General features: G+C 41.4%; 1 protein-coding gene across 2 annotated transcripts in view; it reads left to right on the top strand.

The window, feature by feature from the left end:
* LOC104585723 (Transducin/WD40 repeat-like superfamily protein) overlaps positions 1-23539 on the top strand; it is a 92988-nt gene that overhangs the window by 5271 nt on the left and 64178 nt on the right. The window contains exon 2 of one of the 2 annotated variants that reach the window (XM_010242693.3): positions 3237-3401. The exons of the other annotated variant lie outside the window; for it this stretch is intronic. Within the exon in view, the coding sequence (XP_010240995.1) occupies positions 3237-3401 (165 nt within the window). The remainder of the gene's footprint in view (positions 1-3236; positions 3402-23539) is intronic. 2 annotated transcript variants of the gene reach the window in all.

The following is a 23539-nucleotide window of genomic DNA, read 5'->3' on the forward strand; positions in this document are numbered from 1 at the left end:
GGAAAATGATTTATAATCTGAGCCCAAAATAGAGGTATATATAAATACCTACTGATGAATTACCCACCTGGCTTGGTTGTCTAAACACTTATATTCCCTTCCCAGTTCCTATCATCGATGGTGGGCTGGTTTAATTCATTGAGGTTCTCTACTTCTCAATCATTTGATCCATTGAACTTGGAAGGCTAATAGACTTGTTTTGGCCCCTAAAAGTCAGAAAAAAGTGATGAACCTGGGAATTCTGTAAAACTAGTGACTCTTTTAACTCTATGGAGCCTCTTTAATCTGATTAAACCCATTCTGGATGCAAGTAGAAACTGGAACATAAGCTTACAAACAACACTTGTCCCAGAATTGAAAAGCTCAAAAATTATAAAACTTACATTAGATAAATAGATACTGATAGAAACTTGATTTCTTACTTAAGATTCTTTTCTTTTTTCTCTGTTTAACTCATTCCCAACCACTTCCAATTTTGATTTCATTTTTGATGCATCTGCTTATCTTCTTTGGTAAAGTTCTTGAAATTAAGGATTTAGTAGTTACAGGTACTTAACAGTTCAATACATATCTGGGTTCTGGAATGGTTGAGGCTGTCTAATTCCATGGTATACAAAAGGAACAAGCCTTCTAGTTTATTTATAGATTATTTTCTTACAAAAGGAATCCATTTATTTTACAGCATACCTAAAATATTTGTGTATGCACATTACTGTTTACATGGATAGGTTTTCCCCCTTGAAGTTCATGTGATCTTCATTTTACCATATGTGTTTTACTTGGTTCTTTGCATATTACTAATTAATTTCTATTATTTTTATCAATAAAGAACATTTGTAGTGGTTGTAATTATTGAATTAAGGTGATCCAAACTTGATCCATTTATAATCAGATCAAGTATGCGTTTACCCTAATTATATAGGTGTCTATGTGTAAAAGTTGGTTTAATACTTTAAGTTTTGTTTTCCTTAAAAGTTCATATAAGTTATTTTTTTTTTCAAATAAAATTGATTTCTAGTTCATTTTATTAATAGTATATAATATTCTGGTACTTTTTTTTAGTTTAATCTGTAGAGAACATTGATGTGGTCCCCACTATGTTCGTATGACTATAGTTAGACTGTAGTTAGCAGTTAGTTATTTCAGTTTGTTAGTTGGTTGTTTATTTCAGTTTATAGCTATTAATTTTCTTTTATTATTTTGCCATGTAAGCAGTAAGGGTAATTCAGCCCTTTTACTTTCATTCGAATATTAATATAAATTGTAGGAGTGGGGCGGCTGTTGACTGACTCTCTCTCTTTTCTGAATTCTCTTCTTCGAGTTCTTTTTCTCCTCTTCTCTTCTCTTCTCTTCTTCTCTCTTTTCAATCTTTGTTTGTTAATTTCTCATTAAACCTAGGACAAATTGTAGTCCTATTCGACTACTTGGTATTAGAGCCAACCTAGGAGTTCTTATGCTAGTCTAATCAGGCCGACTACATGAGAACCTCCTAGGTTTGGAAGTTTTAGCAGAAAGAAGGTCATTGGATGATTCTTGGAGTTTGCTGGCAGTGTGAGGCTGCTACTAAAGAGATTGTAGAGTCTTGGAGAGATCCAGTGATCAGGAAGAATCAAAAGCAAGTTCGAATCCTGAAGATTAGGGTTCAAATATCAGTTTGAAGGTATAAGGCCCGATTAATTGCAAAGGGATTTACTCAGACATATTGTATAGGCTACTTGGAGACTTTTGCATTAGTAACAAAGATGACCACTATCAGAGTTTTATTACTTCTTGTAGCCAGTTACTCCTAGCCTTGGTTTCAGATGGATGTTAAAAATGCCTTCCTCAACAGAGACTTGCAAGAAGAAGTTTACATGCAGTTGCCTCCTGGATTTTATAGTGCAGAAACAGGAAAGAAGGTTTGCCGGCTGAACAAAGCTTGTATGGAGTAAAATAGTCCCCCAGAGCTTGACTTGATAGATTTAGACAAGCTCTTGAAAAGTTTGGCTATGTGTAGACCTAGTTAGATCACACTTTGTTTATTAAGAAAGTGAATTCTTCCTTAACCCTGCTTGTTGTATATGTAGATGATATTGTAGTGACAGGGAGTGATAACAATGAGATTTTTTAGCTCCTTTACTATGTACTTTCTCAATCTTTAATAAAATTCACTATTATTGATAAAAAAAAGTGATAACAGTGAGATTGAGTTTCTTAAGCACTTCTTGGGTATTGAGGTAGCTAGGTCCAAGCATGGGATTTTTGTTTCTCAAAGAAAGTATGTTCTTGATTTGTTGGAAGAAATTGGAAAGTTGGGTGTTAAGCTTGCTGATACACCTATTGAACAGAATCACAAGATCAGTGCAGAGTGTGGAGAGCCCCTTGAAGATAAAGCTATGTTCCAACAGTTAGTTGGAAAACTCCTCTATCTTTGTCTCACATGATTGGACATCAGTTATGCAGTCAGTGTTGTTAGCCAGTATATCTATGCAAGTTGGGAATGATAAACATCTATTCCCAACTTGAGGGGGAGTGTAGAGAACACTGATGTGGTCCCCACTGTGTTCATATGACTGTAGTTAGACTGTAGTTAGCAGTTAGTTATTTCAGTTTGTTAGTTGGTAGTTTATTTCAGTTTATAGTTATTAGTTTTCTTTTATTATTTTGCCATGTAAGCAGTAAGGGCAATTCAGCCCTTTTACTTTCATTCGAATATTAATATAAATTGTAGGAGTGGGGTGGCTGTTGACTGACTCTCTCTCTTTTCTGAATTCCCTTCTTCTAGTTCTTCTCCTCTTCTCTTCTCTTATCTTCTTCTCTCTTTTCAATCTTTGTTTGTTAATTTCTCATTAAACCTAGGACAGATTGTAGTCCTATTCGACTAATTAATCATTTAATGTAATATAATGTCTGAATACGTTCCAAGTCTGAGATTTCATGGAAGATTCAATCTTGATTCAAATATTAATGAATCATTGAATCTAGATCTATGTATATCTGGTTTTGAATCCAATGTGTTTGCAGCCCTATTTTCCCATTGATAAACTATTCTGTAGATTGTGCTATGGTTCTCAAAACATGCAAATTTGACTGATATGTTCCTTGTTCCAATTACCAAGAATCTACTACCTGTATGAAAGTTTTTCTTGTCTGGATTAATACTTCTGTAGTATACATATACATCCTGATTGATCTGCAATTTCTAAATGCTTAACAAATGCTGCCTCACTTGTCTGAAATGTTTGTCATGCTTTCAGTTATTGGAAGTATTTCTGAGTCAGATGTACCATTTGGTATTTTGTCATCACTGAGATGTAAAGGAAAGGGCCATGCACAGCACGGTCAAACTCCAGAAAGGCTGTCCAAAGTACTAACTTGCCACACAAAGCCTGTCAATTCTATTCAATGGTCGCCAACTCATGGTGAGTAATCCTGGTTGACCAACTATAGACAACATGATTCTGCTTGTTGCTTTCATCCTTCCCTATATTCTTTGAAGTTCTTCTCTTTTGGTTGGAGGGGTTGTTTCTAATCTGCATGGTGAAGGAATGGATAACTTGCATATTTCTGTTTTTGGTGTTGTCAATATTACCCGTGCATCAACTTGTTGTGGTGATTGTCATTGTCATTTGTACTTCACAATAGTAGACAAAAATACATAAAGGACAATCCTTGTGAAGGAAAAGATTTTGGGAGTGGTTTTTACGTGCACCGATAAAAAGAGAAAATAAAAGAATAATTTCTATATGTTCTTTGTTCTAACTTCTAAGATACAACTAAAGCATAATCATGGTTACATTTAACTTAGAAATTGGTAGAAAGATGTAGAGTCTAGATCCAGATTTTGCTTGATATTATTGATTAACTCAGAGAATCTTGTTCTATCCTTACCCCTTCATATTTATATCTTGAAAATCAGCAGTCCTGAGGACTTAGGTTCTGATGCTACTGGGATTTCTGAAAAGATTTGACTCAGAGTATTGAAAATTCATCTGATTGAGAACTCATCTCCATGTGCAGTACTAAATATTTTTCTCTTTAAAATTAATTGGATTCTTATCCAGGTTTGAACTTCTAAATATTTGTATTAATGAAAAGGAGGGCAAGAAGCCCTCAATCATATACAAAAGGAGAGTGCCTTTGAAATGCACAGATCATGCACAAAGAGAGCTCAAAAAAACCAAAAGAAGAGAACTCAAAAAATGATGGACCACCACTGATCAGAAAAGGAACTAGCAGGCACATCCACAAAAAGTTTCGAGCACCTAGCCCAACTCACAAGCAGCCTTTCCACTTTTCCTAGAACCACCTCCACTTCAATGGATTTAGACTAAAAAATCCTTTGGTTGTGCTCTTTCCAACCACCCAGAAAATTGCAAAAGGCAGGCACTTCCACAAGAACTGGCCTTTGTCTGAGAAGCAATTTACCCTCCAGCCTGAAGAAATGGCACCAGACTTGGTAGGTGTAGGGGCAGTGAATCAAGAGATGATGGATGGACTCAGAGGCTACTCCACAAAGGCTGCAAGTGGAATCCAGCTCCATTCTGCGCCTCAACAGATATTCAGTAGACTGAGCTTGTCCTTAATAGCCAGCCAAACAAAGAATTTGATCTTCGAAGGGACCTGAACTTTCCAAAGCCAGAACAATGGAACCTGACCACCTCTATCAGCAGAAGCTTTGTAGCAGCAACTAACTGAGAATTGACCCTCCTTCCCGGTTGTCCACAGCCTCCCTGGAGTTGGGATTAGGTTGGATAGCACTCAAGCTGCTTAACATCCCTCCTAAGAGATCCACTTCCCAGTCGTTTAAATTCCTACGAAATCTGGGAACCCACACCACCTGCCCACTAATCAGTTCATAGAAATACTTAACAGCACCGCCCCTATTCACGGATAGCAAGAAAAGAGGGTGGAACAAATCTGCCAGAGGAAGATCTGAACACCAAGTATCATTCCAAAAAGATATTCTGCTCCCATCCCCCACCTTAAAGGAGACATGTTGCTGAAACAGAGTGAGCCGAACCATAATTCCTTTCCAAACACTAGTGCCGTAGGCCTGTTGTGGGGCAAGAGCCTACTGAAAAACCTTCAATAAAGCCTCTCTCGACAGCCTTGTTCACTAGCCTGCCTAATGGCTCCACTACTAAAGTAAAAAGAAAAGGGGATAACGGGTCTCCCTGCCAGAGACCCCTTTCTCCTTCGAAAAAACCTTCTGACGCCCCATTAATGAGCACTGAAAATCAAGGAGTTGAGATACAGCCAGAAATCCACTTCCTCCACACAACCCCAAATCCCATTCTTCTTAGCACATAGTCAACAAAAGGCCACTACATGATCGTAAGCTTTCTCGAGGTCCAGTTTGCAAACCAAACCAGGTTCCCCTTGCCATAGGTGGGAGTCAATGCATTCATTTGTGATAAGAGGACCATCCAAGATTTGTCTTCAAAGGCCCCCTGAGAAGGAAGGGCCAGCTTACCAAACACCTTTTTGAGCTGATTGGCCAGCACCTTAGAAATCACCTTGTAGAAACTGTTTATTAAGCTTATAGGTCGAAAATCCCTGATGTCATAGGCGCCCGAGTCATTTGGGATTAGGGAGATAAAGGTTGATCTAGCACCTCGAGAAAGCTTCCCATTAACCTAGAAATCATTGATTGCCAACATCAGTTCCACCCTAATAATGTCCCAACACCTTTGGTAGAACCCCATCGGAAAACCGTCTGATCCAGAGGCCTTATCCCCTTCAAGATCTTTCACAGCTTGCCAGACCTCATTCTCCTCAAACTCCCTTTCCAGCCAGGCCCTATCTGCCTCCCCTAAAAGGTTTAACTCTACTCTGTCCAGTGAAGGCCTAATCAAGCTTCCTTCAGATTTGTAAAAATCTAAAATGCCATCAATTACCTCCTGGTCTTCTTCCAAAGATCTGCCCTCCACAGAGATTGTCTTAATCGTGTTTTGTCTTTTTCGACTATTGGCCATTTGGTGAAAGAAGTGTGTGTTCTTATCTCCTTCCTTGAGCCACAAGACCCTGGATTTCTGATACCAAGATACCTCCTCCATTCGACACAACCTTCCAAACTCATTCCTTGCCAAGTCTCTCTTCCTTCGCTCCTCTTCCAACAAAGTGCCAGAGGCTTCCTTTTTATCAAAATCTGAAATAAAGGCCAACATGGATTCCTTATGCTGGTTCAAGCAACCAAAATCTTCAGCATTCCTCACCTTGATCTTAGCTTTAAGGGCCTTAAGCTTTTGTTCAAAATGAAGGGATTCATCGAATCCATCCCACCACTCTCACCCTGTCAATGAAGCCATGAATTTCAAAGAACATCAGTTCTAAACAAAAAGGGGCTTTCGACATACCTCCCCAGATTGTAACAACAGCGGGACGTGGTTGGAGGTGGGTCTAGGCAAAACACGCTGCACAATGTTTGAGAAAGCTTGTTCCCAATCAGAATTAACAAGAAAACAATCCAACCTTGGCAAAGAGGGGTTTGAGCGGAAGTTGCTCCAAGTGAAAATAGTACCCTGAAGTGGCAAATCAATCATCCCCAACCTGTTTACAAAATCCCCGAACACTGCCATGTTTGTTGAAACCGCCGTTCCACCCCTCTTTTCAAATGAGAACCTCACAATGTTGAAATCACCGGCTAGGCACCAAGGAAGATTCCATCTTGTAAAAATGGCCTCCAATTCTTCCCAGAAAACACCCCGTTGGCTGCTGTCCATAGGACCATAGACCCCTGTAAAGAGCCACTCCAAACCTTCTTCAATATTACTAAATACCACTGACAGGAAGAAGACCCCTAAAGAAATGTCATGAGCAACAACCACACCTGGATTCCACAAAATTAGAATGCTTCCAGAGGTCCCTACCGCCGGTCTTTCCGCACACTGAACATCACCACCACCCCAGACTTATCTACACAGATCTCTGGACCACTCTTCCTTCTTGGATTCTTGGAAAGTAACCACATCTGGATGCCATTTTGAAACCATTGCCTTCACGGAGCTCCTCTTTTTGGGTGCCCCCAACCTCCTAACATTCCAGGACATGATTCTCATCTTTTTTTTTTTTTGATTAATAAAATCATCTTCCATTAATTCAAAGATTGGTTACATGAAAATCCCCTTAGAGGCGCGAGGTGCCGCCTCTCCAAACAGCAAATACATAAAACTACAATAGAGATTACATGAATGTTGATGTTAAACAAGAGTTACAGTTGCGCCCAGAACAATGTCTCCCTATTTGTCCCTTGTTTTGCCAAGACATTGGCAAATGCATTAGCTGATCTCCCAACCCACTGTACTATTATAGACATACTTTTTGTCAGCCATTTGAATTTCTTTAACTCATTTTTGTAGCCCCAAGTGACATCCTCCGGATTATTTAACCAATCCACCACTGTCTTAGAATCCCTTTCAATCAGAAGCTGCTCCATGCCCACTTCTTTTGCAAGAAGTATTCCTTGTATTGCAACTAACAGCTCTGCCCGGATAGAGTTCCCAACTCCTAGAGGGCCAGAGTAGAGTAAGACAACCTCTCTACCCTCATTCCTCAGTACATCTCCCATCCTAGAGGGACCCGGGTTACCCTGGCTACTCCCATCAAAATTCAGCTTCAAAGAACCACAAGGAGGGGGCACCCAGCTAGTCAATACCCTTACCTTGGAGGAGGAACAACTTGCTACCAACATCCAATCCTTCCAAAAATCAGTAAAAGAGAAATGGTTAAATAATTCTAGAGTCTTTAACCAATGTATTGACCTATACATAATGCAGTCCTTTAATGCTTGGTTGCTCCTTCCTTTTTCTTGGAAGATCTTGGCATTCCTTTCTTCTCATATTGTCCATAACAATGCTGCTCGCGTGCACCTCCACATTTTCTTTCCTCTTTTATGGGGCCAAGAGAAAAAAGAAGGGTTAAAGATTGTACTTACTTCTGCTGTCATATCCCAACTACACCCAAACAAAGATAGAAGCCAAACCTAGAGCTCTGCAGTTACACTATAAGATAAAAATAGATGATTACAATCCTCACCATGAGATTTGCAAAGAATGCACTAGTTTGGTGAAATACAAAGGATGAGTCTTCTCTTTTGTAAGTTATCCATCGTGTTTACTTTACCATGCCACACTTCCCAACACAAAGCCATAACCTTGGGGGGGACTGGCCTACACCAGACTTCTTTTGAAGGGAAACTTTGTTGAGAGGATGTTTGGCAGAGGAAATTGAGAAAAGAATCACAAGAAAAAGACCCATTGGGGTGAATGGCCCAAATCCTTTTATCAGGCTTCGAAGGATCCAACCAAACCTTATCAAGGAGACAAAGAAGAGTAGACAAACACTCAATTTCTTCATCCCTTAACCCTCTACGATAACCAAAATCTCAAGACAACATTGACAAATTTAAAATCGACGGAAGGAATTTTGAGATCACCTCTTTTTTATACAAAGAAATAGAGTACAAGGATGGAAAAAAGGTCTTTTAGAGGGAGATCTCCAGCCCAAGTGTCCTCCCAAAACCGAATAGAATTACCAGAACAAGCATCATACTTAACACAACTAAGGAACTGCGAAAGAATTTTGTGAATTGCTTTCCATGGTGTAGCTAGGTTAGCCCTCGATGTGCTAGCATCTCAACCACTCTTTGAACATCCATGAATACTCTTCACCACTTCATGCTAGAGTCTATCTTGCTCCAAAGGCCACCTCCACAGCTACTTCCCTAACAAAGTTGTTCTTTTTTAAGCACATTCTCGAGCCCTAATCCTCCTTCCTCTATGCTTCTACCCACAACCCCCAACTAATTAAGTGATCTTTTTTACCTTCTCTGGTTTCCAAAGAAAATCTCTCATCAATTTTTCCAATTTCTTCGCTTCCCTAGACGGTATCCTAAAGACAGAGAGGTAATAGGTAGGTAGATTTATGAGGGTAGTTTTTATCAAAGTGATCCTCTCACCCAAAGAGATATAATTTTTCTTCCACACAGCTAATCTCTTTTCGATCTTCTCCAAGATTGGGGTCCAAAACCTACTTTCCCTAGGGTTTGCCCCTAACGGAAGCCCTAAGTAGGACAAAGACCAGGAAGAAATGGAACACTCAAGACAATCTGCAACCACTTCAACCTCCTCAAAGTCTAGATTGACTCCGGCCATGCAGCTTTTTCTTAGATTGATTTTCAAATTGGAAACTCCTTCAAAAGCTCTAATCAATTCTTTTAGGTTTTCCACCTTTTCACCGAAGCCTCCATCACAGAAGATCATCAAGTCATTTGCAAACTGAAGGTGAGTTATTAGAATTTCATTTATGCCTACTCTCTAGCCCCTTATAACATCTTCCCTATCATCCCTAGTGATAATTCGACTGAACACCTCAGCTACCAAGGTAAAGAGAAAAGGTGAATGTGGGTCCCCTTGTCTAATACCCTTGCTATTTATCAAAAAAAAAAAAAAACCCTGCTAGCTAGAAAAAAAATCCCTCACCACCCCATTTACTTGGATGAAATAGTGACAAGAGCTGATACAACCAAACACCCACCTACACCGTCTTTCCCCAAACCCACACTTCCTCTAAACCTTTAGTAGGAATTGCCAATCCACCAAGTCATAGGCTTTCTCAAGATCAAGCTTACAAACAAAGCCTCTTTGCTTGGATCTCTTCATCTCTTCCACACATTCACTGGCAATCAGGACCTGATCAATTATCTGACGTCCTTGGATGAAAGCCCCTTGAGCCTGACTAATAATGGAGGGAAGGATTTCTTTAATCCTCAAATACTGGACCTTGGTCAGGATTTTATAGATACTAGTCACCAAACTAATTGGCCTAAAATCTTTAGGATGGATAGCATCAGCTTTCTTTGGAATAAGGGCCAAGAAGGTAGCATTAATGCCTCGATTGACTATATGCTTCTTTGCAAACTCATTAAAAACCTCACAAAGATCAAGTTTTATCACCTCCCAACAATCTTGGTAAAAGGCCATTGTAAAACCATCTGGGCCTGGAGCTTTGGATCTATCCATCAAAAACACCGCCTTCCTAATCTCTTCTTCCTCAAAATTTCTTTCCAGCCACCTAACCTGATCTTCATCCAATCTTGGCCAATCTACCTCTTTTGTTTTCATCCTCTCTTCTAAGGGTCTTCCATAAATCGATTTGAAATGATCCACAAACTTCCTAGCAATATCACCCTGATTAGTGAATGCCTCCCCCCTACCTCTAACTTAGACACAAAGTTCTTTCTCCTCCTCCCATTTGCCACATCATGAAAAAACTTAGTATTTCCATCACCTTCCCTAATCCACCTATGCCTCGATTTCTGCCTCCAACTTATTTTTTCTACACCTATTCTTATAGGACAATGATCCGAGGTTACCCTAGGCAAAGCTCTAGACACCAACTTTCCCCAATAGTTCTTCCAACCAACACTAAAGATAAATCTATCCAATTTCGACCACAAGGGAATTTCCTGTAGGTTAGACCAAGTAAATCGAGCTTGCAATAATGGGATCTCCTTTAACTCACAATCAGCAATAAAGCTATTAAACTTTCTCATGCTAGTTGTGATGGTTTGTTGGGAGTTATTAGTTTCTTCAGAAATCTTATCACATTGAAATCCCCTCCCAAGCACCATGGACCTTCCCATAGACCCTGAATTGCATACAATTCCTCCCACATGTCATTCCTTTCTCTATAGTTATTGGGACCATAGACATTAGTTAACACCCAAGTGAAGTCATCTTCTACATTCTTAAATTTGATGGAAATTGAGAACCTCCCTATTAACTCCTCCACTGCCTCTACTACATCATCTTTACAGAGTGTGACAATCCCCCCTGATGCTCCCTAAGATGGGGCTGAAGTCCACCCTACTTCTCTAGACCTCCACACGCTCCTCACCCATCTTCTGTCCAGTTCCAACAACTTTGTTTCTTGCAACATAACAATGTCGGGCCTTTCCCTTCTAAGTAAATCCTTAATCACCCTCCTTTTCCTTGCACTCCCTAGACCCCTAACATTCTAGCTAACTATCCTCATAGGCACAGATCAAGAAAGCACCCTCAACCGTAGACCACAACTCCTTACTTCATACCCTTTCTCCTATCTCCTCTATCACTAAACTCTAGATTCCTTTCTATGTCACAAATTAATCTTTCCACCTCAGATCTTTTTTTCTTTTCCTTATTCTTTTTTGCCTCCCTCTTTTTATTATATGTTTTCACCTGTTCTCTCCTTTCAGCCCTTGCATCAACCTGATCCCCCTCACTAATAACCTCCACAACTGAGGTCTGAAATTCTCCTCTAACAGAGTCAACCCCTTCCTTTCCCCTACCCATCACTACTTCGTTGAGCCCATCCACATATCCTTCCTTTTGTTTGAGTAACTCAAACTCTGTGCAAATCAGTCTCCAAATTTCATCTACCTCTCCACTCTTCCTTTCAAATGACCCTTCCCCATCTCTCCCACCTTCTTCCACCTCTAATCGTACTCTTGTTGTACCTTCTGGATGGGATGCTGGTACCTCTGTTTCAGGCATAACACACTGGTTAGTAACCACAAGAAAATTGACATCCATACCTGATTGGATAGGGAAAGCACACGGAATGCTAGGACTGGACTGTTTGCCAATAACGATTGAGTCTGGTGTTGTTTCCTTACAAGGGGACTTTTGTGGAGTGTTCGTGGTAAACCTAACAGCAATGCCTAACCTACCCCCTTGAAGACCCAAATCCAGTACTCCCCTTTCTAGTTCATCCTTATCCATGCTCACGAGAGAGGGTTGTGCTTTAGCATTTAAATCCCGTATGCCCTGAGAGTTTTCGTTGGCTTCCTCATCTTGAGATAGTGAAATTTGTCCAGCATTCACAGCACCTCCTAACCTTCGTTCTTCTTTGGGACAGTCTGCAATAGTCCCATCTTCTTCTAAGAACAGAACCTCCGTATTCAAGCTCCCTGTTTCGATCAAATTTTGTTTTGCGCACAGATCGAAGCTACCCAGACTCGAGGCTCCATCTGACTCATAGCCATTGTCACTACTGCTTTCTTCTCCAGGCCAATCTCCTGATTCTAGCTTTTCTAAATCAGAGCGCTTGATGCATCTTGGATTCCACCTCTCAGGCGACAACCGATTCAGGCTCTTCGCTGGGATCCACTGAAAGGAACAACTTGACTGCACACTCTGCCTCCCTTTTGAGATCGAGCGGTGGAACTCGAGGAGGAAGATGATAGACGATTAGCATCATCTATCAATTGTTCCCTCCCTTCAGTCACGTGCTGTTTTAAGTGAGCATGTGACCTGTCCTTCTTAGACATGGACTCAAAAATGGGCTCAACTGAAATAAGTTCTCCTCTCACCCTTGGCCTAGGAGAAATAAGAAGGTCCATGGGCTTAGTGCTCTTGTCCGACCTCACCTGAATACTTGGCCCACCACCTCGACCCACCCCTGGTTCACCCACCTTATTCCTTGGCCCACCATCTTGCTTTTTAACACTTGCATCTTCTTTAATCCCCTCTCCAACATTAAGGTTTGTCGTGGCATTGTTCTCAACCACCTGTGCAAAAGTTTTGCTACGTGTCAGGGGGATTTCTTGCGTTTTAAGCCTCTGACCTTCCAAAAACCCCATGTCTTTATGGCTCCTCAAAAGCTGTTGGCCCATTTTAGTATAACTCCCAATCGTTTTTGAATCCTCCAATCTGTTTCTTCCACATACAGCTTCTTCCTCAACCTGTTCTCCTCCCTCCGTTCTTGCTTCCTTCCACAAGCCTGCTTCAATGGAGGAAGCCAGCCAGACTCACACTAAAACTCCCTCCACTCTAATCTCCACCTTCCTTGGTATATCTTCAGGCCTCACTTCGCTCAGAAGAATAGCCGCAGAGTGGAGGTCTCCCCCGTAAGCACTATCCTGCTACTTCTTGCCTCCACATATGGAAAGGCAAACCTATTATCCGTACTAGAACTCCATCTTCAATCGAGAAGTTCTTGGCATTAGAGAGAGGATTCCATTTGAAGATTGTGACAGCCCCCAGATCAGTCTGGAAGTTGACAGCCGAGAAGTCTACCTTGTTCTCCCCAAAATCAACTACAGCTTTACATTTATCAAAGGGAGTTACAATAAACTCACTTTTCAGCTTCAGGTTCAATATTAGGTAATCTGCAATTCTCCTCCAGTCAATATTCTGTATCCCTGCCTCTATTATGAATTTGTTATCCCATTTTTCCTTCTTTGAATATTCCATAACCTTGCATTGACCATTGGCTTTTGCTAAGATCACAGTTCCCTGCTCCATGTTTCCAGTCATAGTAGCTCTCTCATACATCCCTTCTTCCCTTCCTAAACTCTCCTTTGTTGCTGTTACTCCACGGAGCAAAAATTCCTGGAGCACCTTATTCACATCCCTCCACCCTTGATTTTGTTTTCCTGCTGGGAAACAAACCAGCTGTTTCTTTCCTCCACCGAAAACTCAGCCAGAGCTATGTAACAACCCTTCACATTCTTTCTGCTTTCAATTATATGTTTCTTACCTTCATCAGCTGCAATCTCTTGGCTGTTATTTTGCTTACCTTTCGAACTAGCCCCTTCCACAAACTTCTGCAGCCATTTTACTACTTTTATCCCAGTGAACAGAACCATAGCCCTCCTTGCTTCCCTTATCTTCAGACTCAACTTTCCTCTACCTTTCTCTTCCTCAAACAGGAAATCCTTAGCTTCAACCTTCAGATTTCTTCTCCACCATCCTGCCTCCACGAACCTTCTCTCCATATTTTAATGAGACACTTGTGTGAGAGTTATGACCTACAGGTTTTTATGGTCTAATCAAATTGGATCTTCAGCCATTAGCTGCTTCCAGTCCAGTGACGATTCTGTTTCTAATATAGTTGTAACAACACTCCCATTAGGATCAGGCCACCATTGCCCTGATGACGATGACTTCAATCCAACACTGTTCTCCTCCTTAGCAGGCTCGTCAGTTTGCGGTACTGATTCATTACATAGACCACTTCCACCCACACTTCTCTGCCTCAATTCCCCAGATTGATGTCGATCCCCATGCAGATTCTGAAAATCATGCTCGACCACATGATGCACAGTTCGAACATTTGCATCATTCTCCTTTGAAACCGTAACTTCTTCATAGATAATGGTCTGACTCCTATAACTTTGGTAATCGGCCAAGACACGATTCTCACCATCAACGATTAAGAGTACCCCTCGGCACACCCTTTGCACCTCTTCCTCCCCTCACCGAGCCCCCCCTACAATGAGTTATATCATTCAAAGTCCAATCTAACCGCCTTTGCTCATGAACAAATTTAGGTTTCTTCTTAATTAGGGCTTTGAGATCATCCTCCTCATCGCCAGCGTTCCTCTTCTTAATTGCCAAGAACAGGGCTAAAACTTCTTCCTCCCTTCAAAAGTCACACTGAGAAACCTTCCTATGTCAAGAATATGGTCTTGAACCCATTCACTCATGCTCACACCACCACTTCCCAAAGAATGGGTTTCCTCAACAGTCTCATCATCAGCCCACCGTAGTCTCCTGCCAGACTCCTCCATAGGCCTCTCTTCAACCACTGCCAGTGGAATCACCGACTCAGCCCCCATGGGTATGGACTGAGAGTCTTGGCCCACTATCGTTAACCTCTCGACACCACTACTCTCCAAGGGAGGCGATTGAGGCACCACAAACTCCACATAGATCACCCCACCCTTCTGAGAATCAGAGATAGGAACCTCTAATGCCCCTTGTCTGCTAGGTACACACAACAATATCAGTAGAGGAGACTGTCATGGCGATGTCCCCTTGCTTGGGCCCTTGGGTCTCGAGTGGAACACTTGGGCCTGGGTCAGATCGGCCCTGACCACCTTCAATAGCTGCAAATTTACGTGTTTGGCCCCACCTCCTTTTATTCTTCTGGATAAGAGGGGCAATTGTGTCCAACACAGTTTTTTGGACCAAGTCTCTCAAAATCGCTGGGTCCACCTGAGGCCCACCAACACCTTGAGGTGTTTGAAAATTAAAAGAGACACCTTTGCCCTTTCTAATAGGTTGTCCTTGCCTACCTCCACATGCTAGCGGAGGAGCCAATTAGAAGTCCCCTCCACTGACTCCACCCGTGCTGTTTCTTCCCGTCCTCGCTTCCCTGAGACCCTTGAGCTCTCCACCACCACCACCTCCTTTCCCGGTTGCTGGCGAAACTCCCCTTCCGCAACACTCTCCCTAGAACAACACGTCTCCAAAGCTTCTTTCCGTCCTGCCTCCCTTGCCTCTCCTCCCCTGATAGAAGATTCATCCCTCGCCGCTCCCCTGACTTCACTGGCTCGCCCAACTTCGATGAGGCAGCCCTGTCCCTAGGGCCACCAGAGTCATTTAGAACGACTGATAAGGACAGATTCCCATCCACACCATTACCCCCTTAGGCCACCAAGTTTGCCACATCCTCCCCTGGAATTTCTACAAGGTCACACTGATTCTCCCCTAACGAGATTACCCCTAGTAAGAACTCCGGCCAGATTGCCACAACGTAAACTATATTACCCCACAAAATATTGACTGTCGAAGGCAAGGTACCTTTCCACTTCACCTTCATTCTCACCCACTCACAAGAATGTTTTTCCCAAAAATCCTTAACCAACAGTAATCTATCCTCCATTATTCTTCTATCGTACACCCCACCCCTGGATACCATCTCCCGATCCACAACTTGAAGCGGTCGAGCTCCACGCCCCGATACCATTCTCGCAACACCTTACACACTTCCTAGTCTGACGGGAGGATCAAAGGTAGGGCCCTAGAGTTCAGGCGTTTAACTTTGATCGGCACCAGAACTCCCCACTTCCTACGCAATTTCAGGGCTACGTGCCCAAGCGAGAACGGTGGATTGCCTTCGAACTTTCCGCTTAAGCATTGTCTTAGAATTTGTAGCCAAAAGTCGTTGTCTTCTTCCTCAACAACGATATAGTTTGTTTTTTCCTCCTAAGAACTTTAGAAGTGCCGTCAAGAGGCCAGTTGGAGAAACCAGCAACCTTGGCAAAGGATTTTCCGTCCTTCCTGAGACCCTGAACGGCTGAAACGAACGACTTACGATTATTGCGAGCATGGTTACCCTGCCGCAACCACAGCGGGGACGCATGCTAGCTGCCAGTCATCACACCTTACCGCCGGCCATGGAGAAATATAGGAGGCTAGAATGGTTGTAGAGAAAAGTGAAGCACCCTACTCCAAGCTTCTCCGCTGGTCATTTTTGTCAAGTTGGAGATATTGACTAATTGTGATCTTATATATTTTTGGATATGAATAAATATAAGTATTACGACCAGGTTAAAGCTGGTTCTCTGATTGATGAACCTGATGGTAACATATTAAAATCTGTTGGGGAAAGTTTAAGAATCTAGGACTCCATAAATGCAGATTTCAAGGGATGGGTAGTTTTAGGGATTAAAGAGCAATCCTTTAGGGACAAACTCTGATGTAAGGAAACACACAAATAAGTTCTCTACTGGCTGCCTTCTCTGGGAAGTACATAACTTGAGGAAATCTTGAAAGAACTAGAAATTCTCAGTAAGGTTTTGAATTTTGAAATGCAACTGCTAGGGTTTGGACTAACCTTAAAGGGTTTTAAGGAGATTATAGCCCTTGTTAGGGCTTGTCTAGTTGACTGAGGAAAGGTGAAAAAAGGATTTTAAGAATAGAATAACATGACTAGAAGATTTATATATTTATTTATATTTTCAGTTTGGAACTAAGATAAGAGAATTATAGTTAATTATGCAAGTGAGTTGAAAAGTAGTAGCAAGTTAAAATTTTGGGCATGATTAGAAAAGTGAGACTTTATGGTTCAGGGTCTAAACTTGAATATATTCATATAGAAATGGTATGGAGCATTTCTTGTGGTCCCAAATATGAGGGGGGAAATGAAAAGGGGGAGGGGCAGGAGGACAAATGGGGGCATGAGAAGGTTTGGAGAATTTATCAGCATATGTGAGCTTATTGATCCACCCGTGTGGTGGGAGGTTTACCTGGTCAAATGGTCAGGTTCCAGCAATCCTTAGAAGGCTGGACAGATTGCTATTTCAGGGTCTGGGTGGAGTATGTGCAGGAAGTGGTGCAAGAGACCCTGATATCAAGCATGTCGGACCTTAAATCAATTTTTCTAAGGAATTTTGTTGCTGTGATGTGAATGGTGCTAGGCCTTTCAGATTCGAAAATGTTTGGTTGCATGAGCCAAACATTTTGGAGTGGGTAGAGGAAAGTGGAGAAATATGCAGGTTGAGGGCTTAGCTGGGTTTATGTTGATAAGAAGTTGCAGTTATTGAAAGAAGAAATCAGAAGTAGGAGGGTGGAGGTGTTTGGGAGAGCAGAGAGTAGAAAAAAGGTGTTGGAAAAGATGGCTAGGCTGGACAGGGTGGAAGAAGAAGGGTGCCGACGAGGGAAGCTCAATTGGAAAGGGAAGGGCTGAAAGGAGAGCTGGAAAGGATTATTTTAAAAGAACAAATAAGTTGGAGGCAGAAGTCTAGGGCTATTTGGCTAAAAGAGAGGGATAAAAATTGAGCATACTTCCATGCTTTTGCAAGTGCTGGGAGGGGAAACCTCATTTCAATGATTCAGGATGGGAGGATTTGGTAGATACTTAGGATGAGATACAAAGGAAGATTGTGGAATTATACAAAGGACTTATAGAGAGGGAGGGGCTGGAGTTGGGTGGCCCTAGGAGGTTTGGAGCGTAGGAAACTGAGCAACTTTTCTGCAAATTGGCTGGAAAAGGAGATTGGGATTAAGGAAATAAGAGAAACCTTGAAGAAGATAAATGGGGATTGTAGATATTATGGGCTGAATGAGCCTTAATTTTTTTATTTCTTTACGTTATGTTTATGACTTATCTTAGTAGGTAGTGGGCCTTAGTTATCGGCCTGTTACTCTTTTTTTATTGTTGTCTTTAGTGCTGGCTGCCCTACTAAGGGCACTCATGTAATTGTCTTCATTTTTTACAACTAGAGAACAAAAGAGATTATTGGGGGCTGAAGAGGGGTTTGAACTCTCTCTCTTCTTTCTTTCCTTTCTTCCATCTTCCTCCATTACTTTTCTCTCCTTCATCTTCTTCAATCTTCTTCTTCTCTTCTGTTTTTCTTTTCTTTATTTCAGATGATTGCAGGTGGGATCCACAACTGGGGGATAAAGGCCTAGGGCCAGATGGGTTTAATTTCAATTTTATCAAGGCTGGTTGGAGCTTCCTGGAAAAAGGCTCTGCAAATATGATCAAGGAGTTTTGTGATTTGAAAGAGCTTGATAAAAGAACTAATGCTACTTTTATTACTTCGATTCAAAAGAAAGACGGAGCAGTGAATTTAAAAGAGATTGAGAGGAGTAATCCATGAGGTGGTGGGTGAAACTCAAATGGCATTTGTGGAAGGTAGGCAGATTTTGGATGGGGTGTTGGTGGCTGGCGAATGTATTGACTCTAGGTTAAGGAGTGGGAGACTTGGTTCTGTGTGTAAAATTGATATTGAGAAAGCTCATGACCATGTGGAGTGGGGTTTCTTGGAAGAAACGTGTAGTGAGAATGGGCTGAATGGGCCTTAGTGTTCTTTATTTCTTTTAAGTAGTATTTAAATGTTATGCTTCTTAGTTATGGGCCTTCTTTTATTTTCTTTAATTATTTCTTTAGTGTTGGCTGCCCCATTAAGAGCATCCAAGTAATTGTACTCAGACTTAAAATTATTAATAAAAGTGACAAAAGGGGCTAGAGAGAGGTTCGAATTCTTCTTTTCTTTCTTCCCTTCTTTTCTTCTTCCACAACCTATTGCTGAAACTTCTTTCTTCTTCTTTTTCTTTTTCTTTTTTTCTTTTCTTGCATTATCTGAATTACTGTAGATGTAATTTTCAACTTGGTATCAGAGCGGGTTCTCACTTTCGACTTTTTCTCCTTTCTTTGTCCATACATAGTGTGTATGGAGAACTGTCAGTTGATCAATCAGCTACTTATGCAGCTCATTTAGGAAGGTTTTTAGAGAGTTTTGTGGAGGTTTTTCATCCTTAGTTGAAGCCTAGGGCAGGTTCTTGGAGATTTTTCCCGAAAACCCTAGATAACTGGAGAAACCTTGTTAGAAGTTGTAGAGACAGTTTGAACCAGGCGCTTGGGAATCAGACTGGAGGAGAGACCAAATATTCCACAGATTCCGGGTTTGGACATGGGGGGTCAGTGGAGAATCTTTTTGGGGCTGTGACTACTATGAAGCTAGAATGGGACCAATTATTTAGTTTGGTCTCAATCTATTAGGATACATGTGTATAGTAGAGGAAAATGGGGTTATATTACCAGGAGCAAGAAGAAATCGGAGGAAGATGATTCTACCTATGAAAGGTGGATGCAGGAAAACTACACAGTAGTGGGTTGGTTAGTGAATTCTATGCAACCACACATTAGTTAGCATTACCTGTGGATGGAAATTGCAAAAGAAGTGTGGGATAGTATCACAAAGACCTATTCCCAAAAGCTTAATGTTGTTCTGGCCTACAAATTGGAGCATGATGTGAATAATCTAAGATAGGGGAAGAAGCCCTTAGCAGTCTACTTCTCTATGCTGAAATCTCTTTGGCAAGAGACTGGTCTGATGGAGACTGTTGTTTGGGGTTGCACAAAGGATGCAGAAACATATAGGAGGGTGGTGGAGAGAAATCAGGTTTTTGAGTTTCTCATCAGACTTAACTCGGAGTATGATACTGTGAGGCAAAATGTTTTAGCAAAGGATGAGGTGACTTTGTCTCAAGCATATGCTATGGTGAGCAGTGAGGAGAGTAGAAGACAGGTGGTTCAGACTGTTGAGACGCAGGTTGATCACTATGCTAATGTTGGGATGAAGCTGAAGGTTAGCACTAGGAAGAAAGATGTTATCTGTGAATACTGCAAAAAGCCTAAACACACTAAAGATACATGTTGGAAGCTGCATCCAGAGCTCGTTCCTGCCAGATTCAAGAAAGAAAATGGTGGAAAAAGGGTTGAAACTAGAAAAGGAGGAAATGCAAATGTAGCCACCTCTTCACAAGGTGAACAAGGATAGGGTGGAGAGAAGTCAGTGGGAGAACAGCTTGCAGCTGCCAAGGCTGAATATGAGAAGTACGGCCGAATCATCAGTCACTTGGAGTCCACTGCTCCGGCTCCTTTAAAGATTGTTCTTTCCTCTGCATATGCTCACTTAGGTATTCACGCCACTACACATCATGCTTCTATCTCAAATACTCATAAAACCCCATGGATAATTGATTCTGGTGCTTTTGACCATATGACAAGTGTTTCACAATTATTCACCTCTTACCAACTTCTTTCTGGCTAGGATAAGATATCCCTTGGTGATGGCTCTCTAAGCCCCTATCATGGGAAAGGGAGACATTAAGACCTCTAATGCCCTAACCTTATCATCTGTTCTTCATGTACCTAAACTTAATACCAATTTGCTTTCAGTTAGTAATTTGACTAAATCTCTGATTTGTAGTGTGACCTTTTTTCCTTCATATTGTGTTTTTCATGACATAAAATCTTAGAAGGTGATTGGGATCTATTTGTTAAACTTGCTTGAGCAGAACCTAGTACAACCTAAGAGAACTGCATTTGTTTCAGAGTCCACTAGTCGTATTATGTTATGTCATAGTCGTTTGGGTCATTTGTCCTTTTCTTCATTGAGTCAGTTGTTTCCGGATTTATTTAAAGGAATTAGTCTATCGAGTCTTCATTGTGAGTCTTGTGAGTTCTCAAAGCATTGTAAGAACACTTATCCTTCAAATAATAGAAGATCAACTATTCCTTTTAATATTGTTCACTCTGATGTGTGGTGTGGGGGCCCTACCATTTACCATGTATGGGTGGGTATAAATATTTCATTCTGTTTATTGTTGATTTTTCATGATATACTTGGATTTACCTTATGCGCTCCCAGGCTGAAGTGCCTAAACTTGTGCAACAGTTCCATGAACACATACTCAGTTTAATACCCGCATCAAAATATTCCGGTCAGACAATGCTAAGGAGTACTTTGAGAAGGACCTTACCTCCTATTTTGAGAAGTTTGGGGTTATTCATCAGAGTTCTTGTGCCCGCATTCCACAACAAAATGGAGTAGCGGAGAGGAAAAACAGACATATTGTGGAAGTTGCAAGGAACATTCTTTTTGCTACCCATGTTCCTGTGAAGTTTTGGGGTGATGCAGTTTTAACAGCTACGTACCTTATTAACCGCATGCCCTCTCAAGTCTTGGGGTTAAAATCTCCTTTTAGAGTCCTCTTTCCTGATGTTGAGATTTTCTTTATTCCTCTGAAGGTCTTTGGTTGCACTTGTTGTGTCCACATTCCCAGTTCCAAAAGACACAAGTTTGACCCCAAGGCTTAGAAGTGTATCTTCCTTGGTTGTGCCTCCACATAGGAAGGGTATTGTTGTTTTGATCCCATTAGTGACACCCAGTTTGTTTCCATGGATGTCACCTTTGTGGAGTCGGTTCCTTTTTATAGCTATCCTTATGAGGGGGAGAGATCTCTTGAGTTGTTTTCTTCATCCCTTCCTTTGCCAACTCTAGTTGAGTCTTGTGTTGAGCCTTCCACAGTTACTCCCATTCCCGTGGAGGGATCCTCTCCTTTGAGGTCTTCCACTCCTGCTGCTCCCCCTCCTCCTGCCAGTCCTTCAATTGTTTCCACTCATCCTATTCTTCAGAGGTGGTACCAGCGGCAAAGGCTAAGGCAAACACAAGTTGATCTCACACCTCCAATTGAGTCTTAGGCGCTCTTGGTTACTGAAGAGAGGACATGTCCATCACCTCTTCCACCAGCACCCTTGTTTCTGGACCTTGACCTACCCATTGCTTTGAAAAGATAAGAGGAAATGTACAACTCATTGTATTTCCAAACACCTTTCCTACAACTTGTTGTCCCCATCCTATTATGCCTTTCTAGCCTCCATTTCCTCTCAATCCATCCCAAAGTCTGTTTCAGAAGCCTTAGCCACACCAGATTGGACGAATGCTGAGTATTGAAATAGAAGTCCTTCATAAAAACAATACGTGGGATATCATTGACTTGCCAGTTGGGAAGGAACCTATTGGGTGCAAGTGGGTTTTCACTATCAAGTATCATGCAGATGGGTTAATTGAGAGGTATAAGGCTTGGTTTGTTTTCAAGGGATATACTCGGGTATATGGGATAGATTACATTGAGACCTTTTCTCTAGTTGCTAAGATGACTTCAGTGAGAGTTCTTTTATCCTTAGCAATGAGATCTGATTGCCCTCTGCATCAATTTGATGTTAAGAATGTATTCTTGAATGGTGATCTCACTGAAGAGGTATATATGTCCCTCCTGTTATATATGACAAGGAAATGTAGGGTAAGGTGTGTAGATTGAAGAAATCACTTTATGGCCTAAAAATTTTCTCCACGTGCTTGGTTTGACAGGTTTAGGGCTGCTCTTGTTCAGTTTGGCTACACTCAGATTCAATCAGATTATACTCTCTTTGCTAAGAGAAAAAGGCACTTTGGTGACATTTCTTATACTTTATGTAGATGATATTGTGGTTACTGGCAGTGATATAAAAGAACTCAAGAAGTTTCTTAGTTTTGAATTTGAAATTAAAGATTTAGGGGAGTTGTAATATTTTTTGGGCATTGAGGTTGCTAGGTCCAAGGAAGGTATCTTTATTACTCAATGGTATGTGCTAGACCTTCTTATTGAGACTGGAAAACTTGGTGCTAAACTTGCCTCTACCCTTATTGATGTGAATCATAGACTCACAGCTAATGGTGGAGAACTCTTAGCTGATAGGGGAGTGTTTCATAGATTACTGGGGAAACTTCTTTATCTATGTATGACTCGTCCAGACATTTCATGTGCTGTGAGTGTCATTAGCCAGTTCATGTATGCTCCTAGAGACACACATATGGCTTTTGCAGAAAGGGTGTTATGCTACCTTAAGGGAACCCCCGTGAAGGGTATATTATTTGCTAAACATGGACACATGAAGGTAGAAACATATACAGATGCTGATTGGGTAGGAAATGTGGATGATAGGAGATCCGCATTAGGATATTGTGCTATAGTAGCCGAAAATATTGTTTCCTAGAGAAGCAAAAAATAATCAATGGTTGCTTGATCTTCAGCTGAGGCAGAGTATAGAGCTATGGCTCATGGTGTTTTTGAGTTATGGCTTAGATCTCTCCTTAATGAGATGGGTGTTTCATGTGATGAGCCACTGGTGTTGTTTTGTGATAACCAAGCTGCTATTAACATTGCTCACAACCCAATTCAGCATGATAGAACTAAGCACATTGAGGTAGACAAACACTTTATACGGGAGAGAGTGGCTTTAGGAGAGGTGTGCCTACCTTTCATTGCATTAGAAGAGCGGCTAACAGATTTTCTAACTAAGGGGAGTCTGAAAGGCAAAGCTTCAACATTATGTAAGCAAACTGGGCATGATTGACATCTATGCTTAGCTTGAGGGGGAGTGTAGTGAGAATGGGCCGAATGGGCCTTAGTGTTCTTTATATTTTTAAGTAGCATTTAAAAGTTATGTTTCTTAG

Source organism: Nelumbo nucifera, chromosome 1 (genome assembly GCF_055504915.1).
Source record: "Nelumbo nucifera cultivar China Antique chromosome 1, China Antique-T2T, whole genome shotgun sequence".
In the NCBI taxonomy this organism is placed as follows: Eukaryota; Viridiplantae; Streptophyta; class Magnoliopsida; order Proteales; family Nelumbonaceae; genus Nelumbo; species Nelumbo nucifera.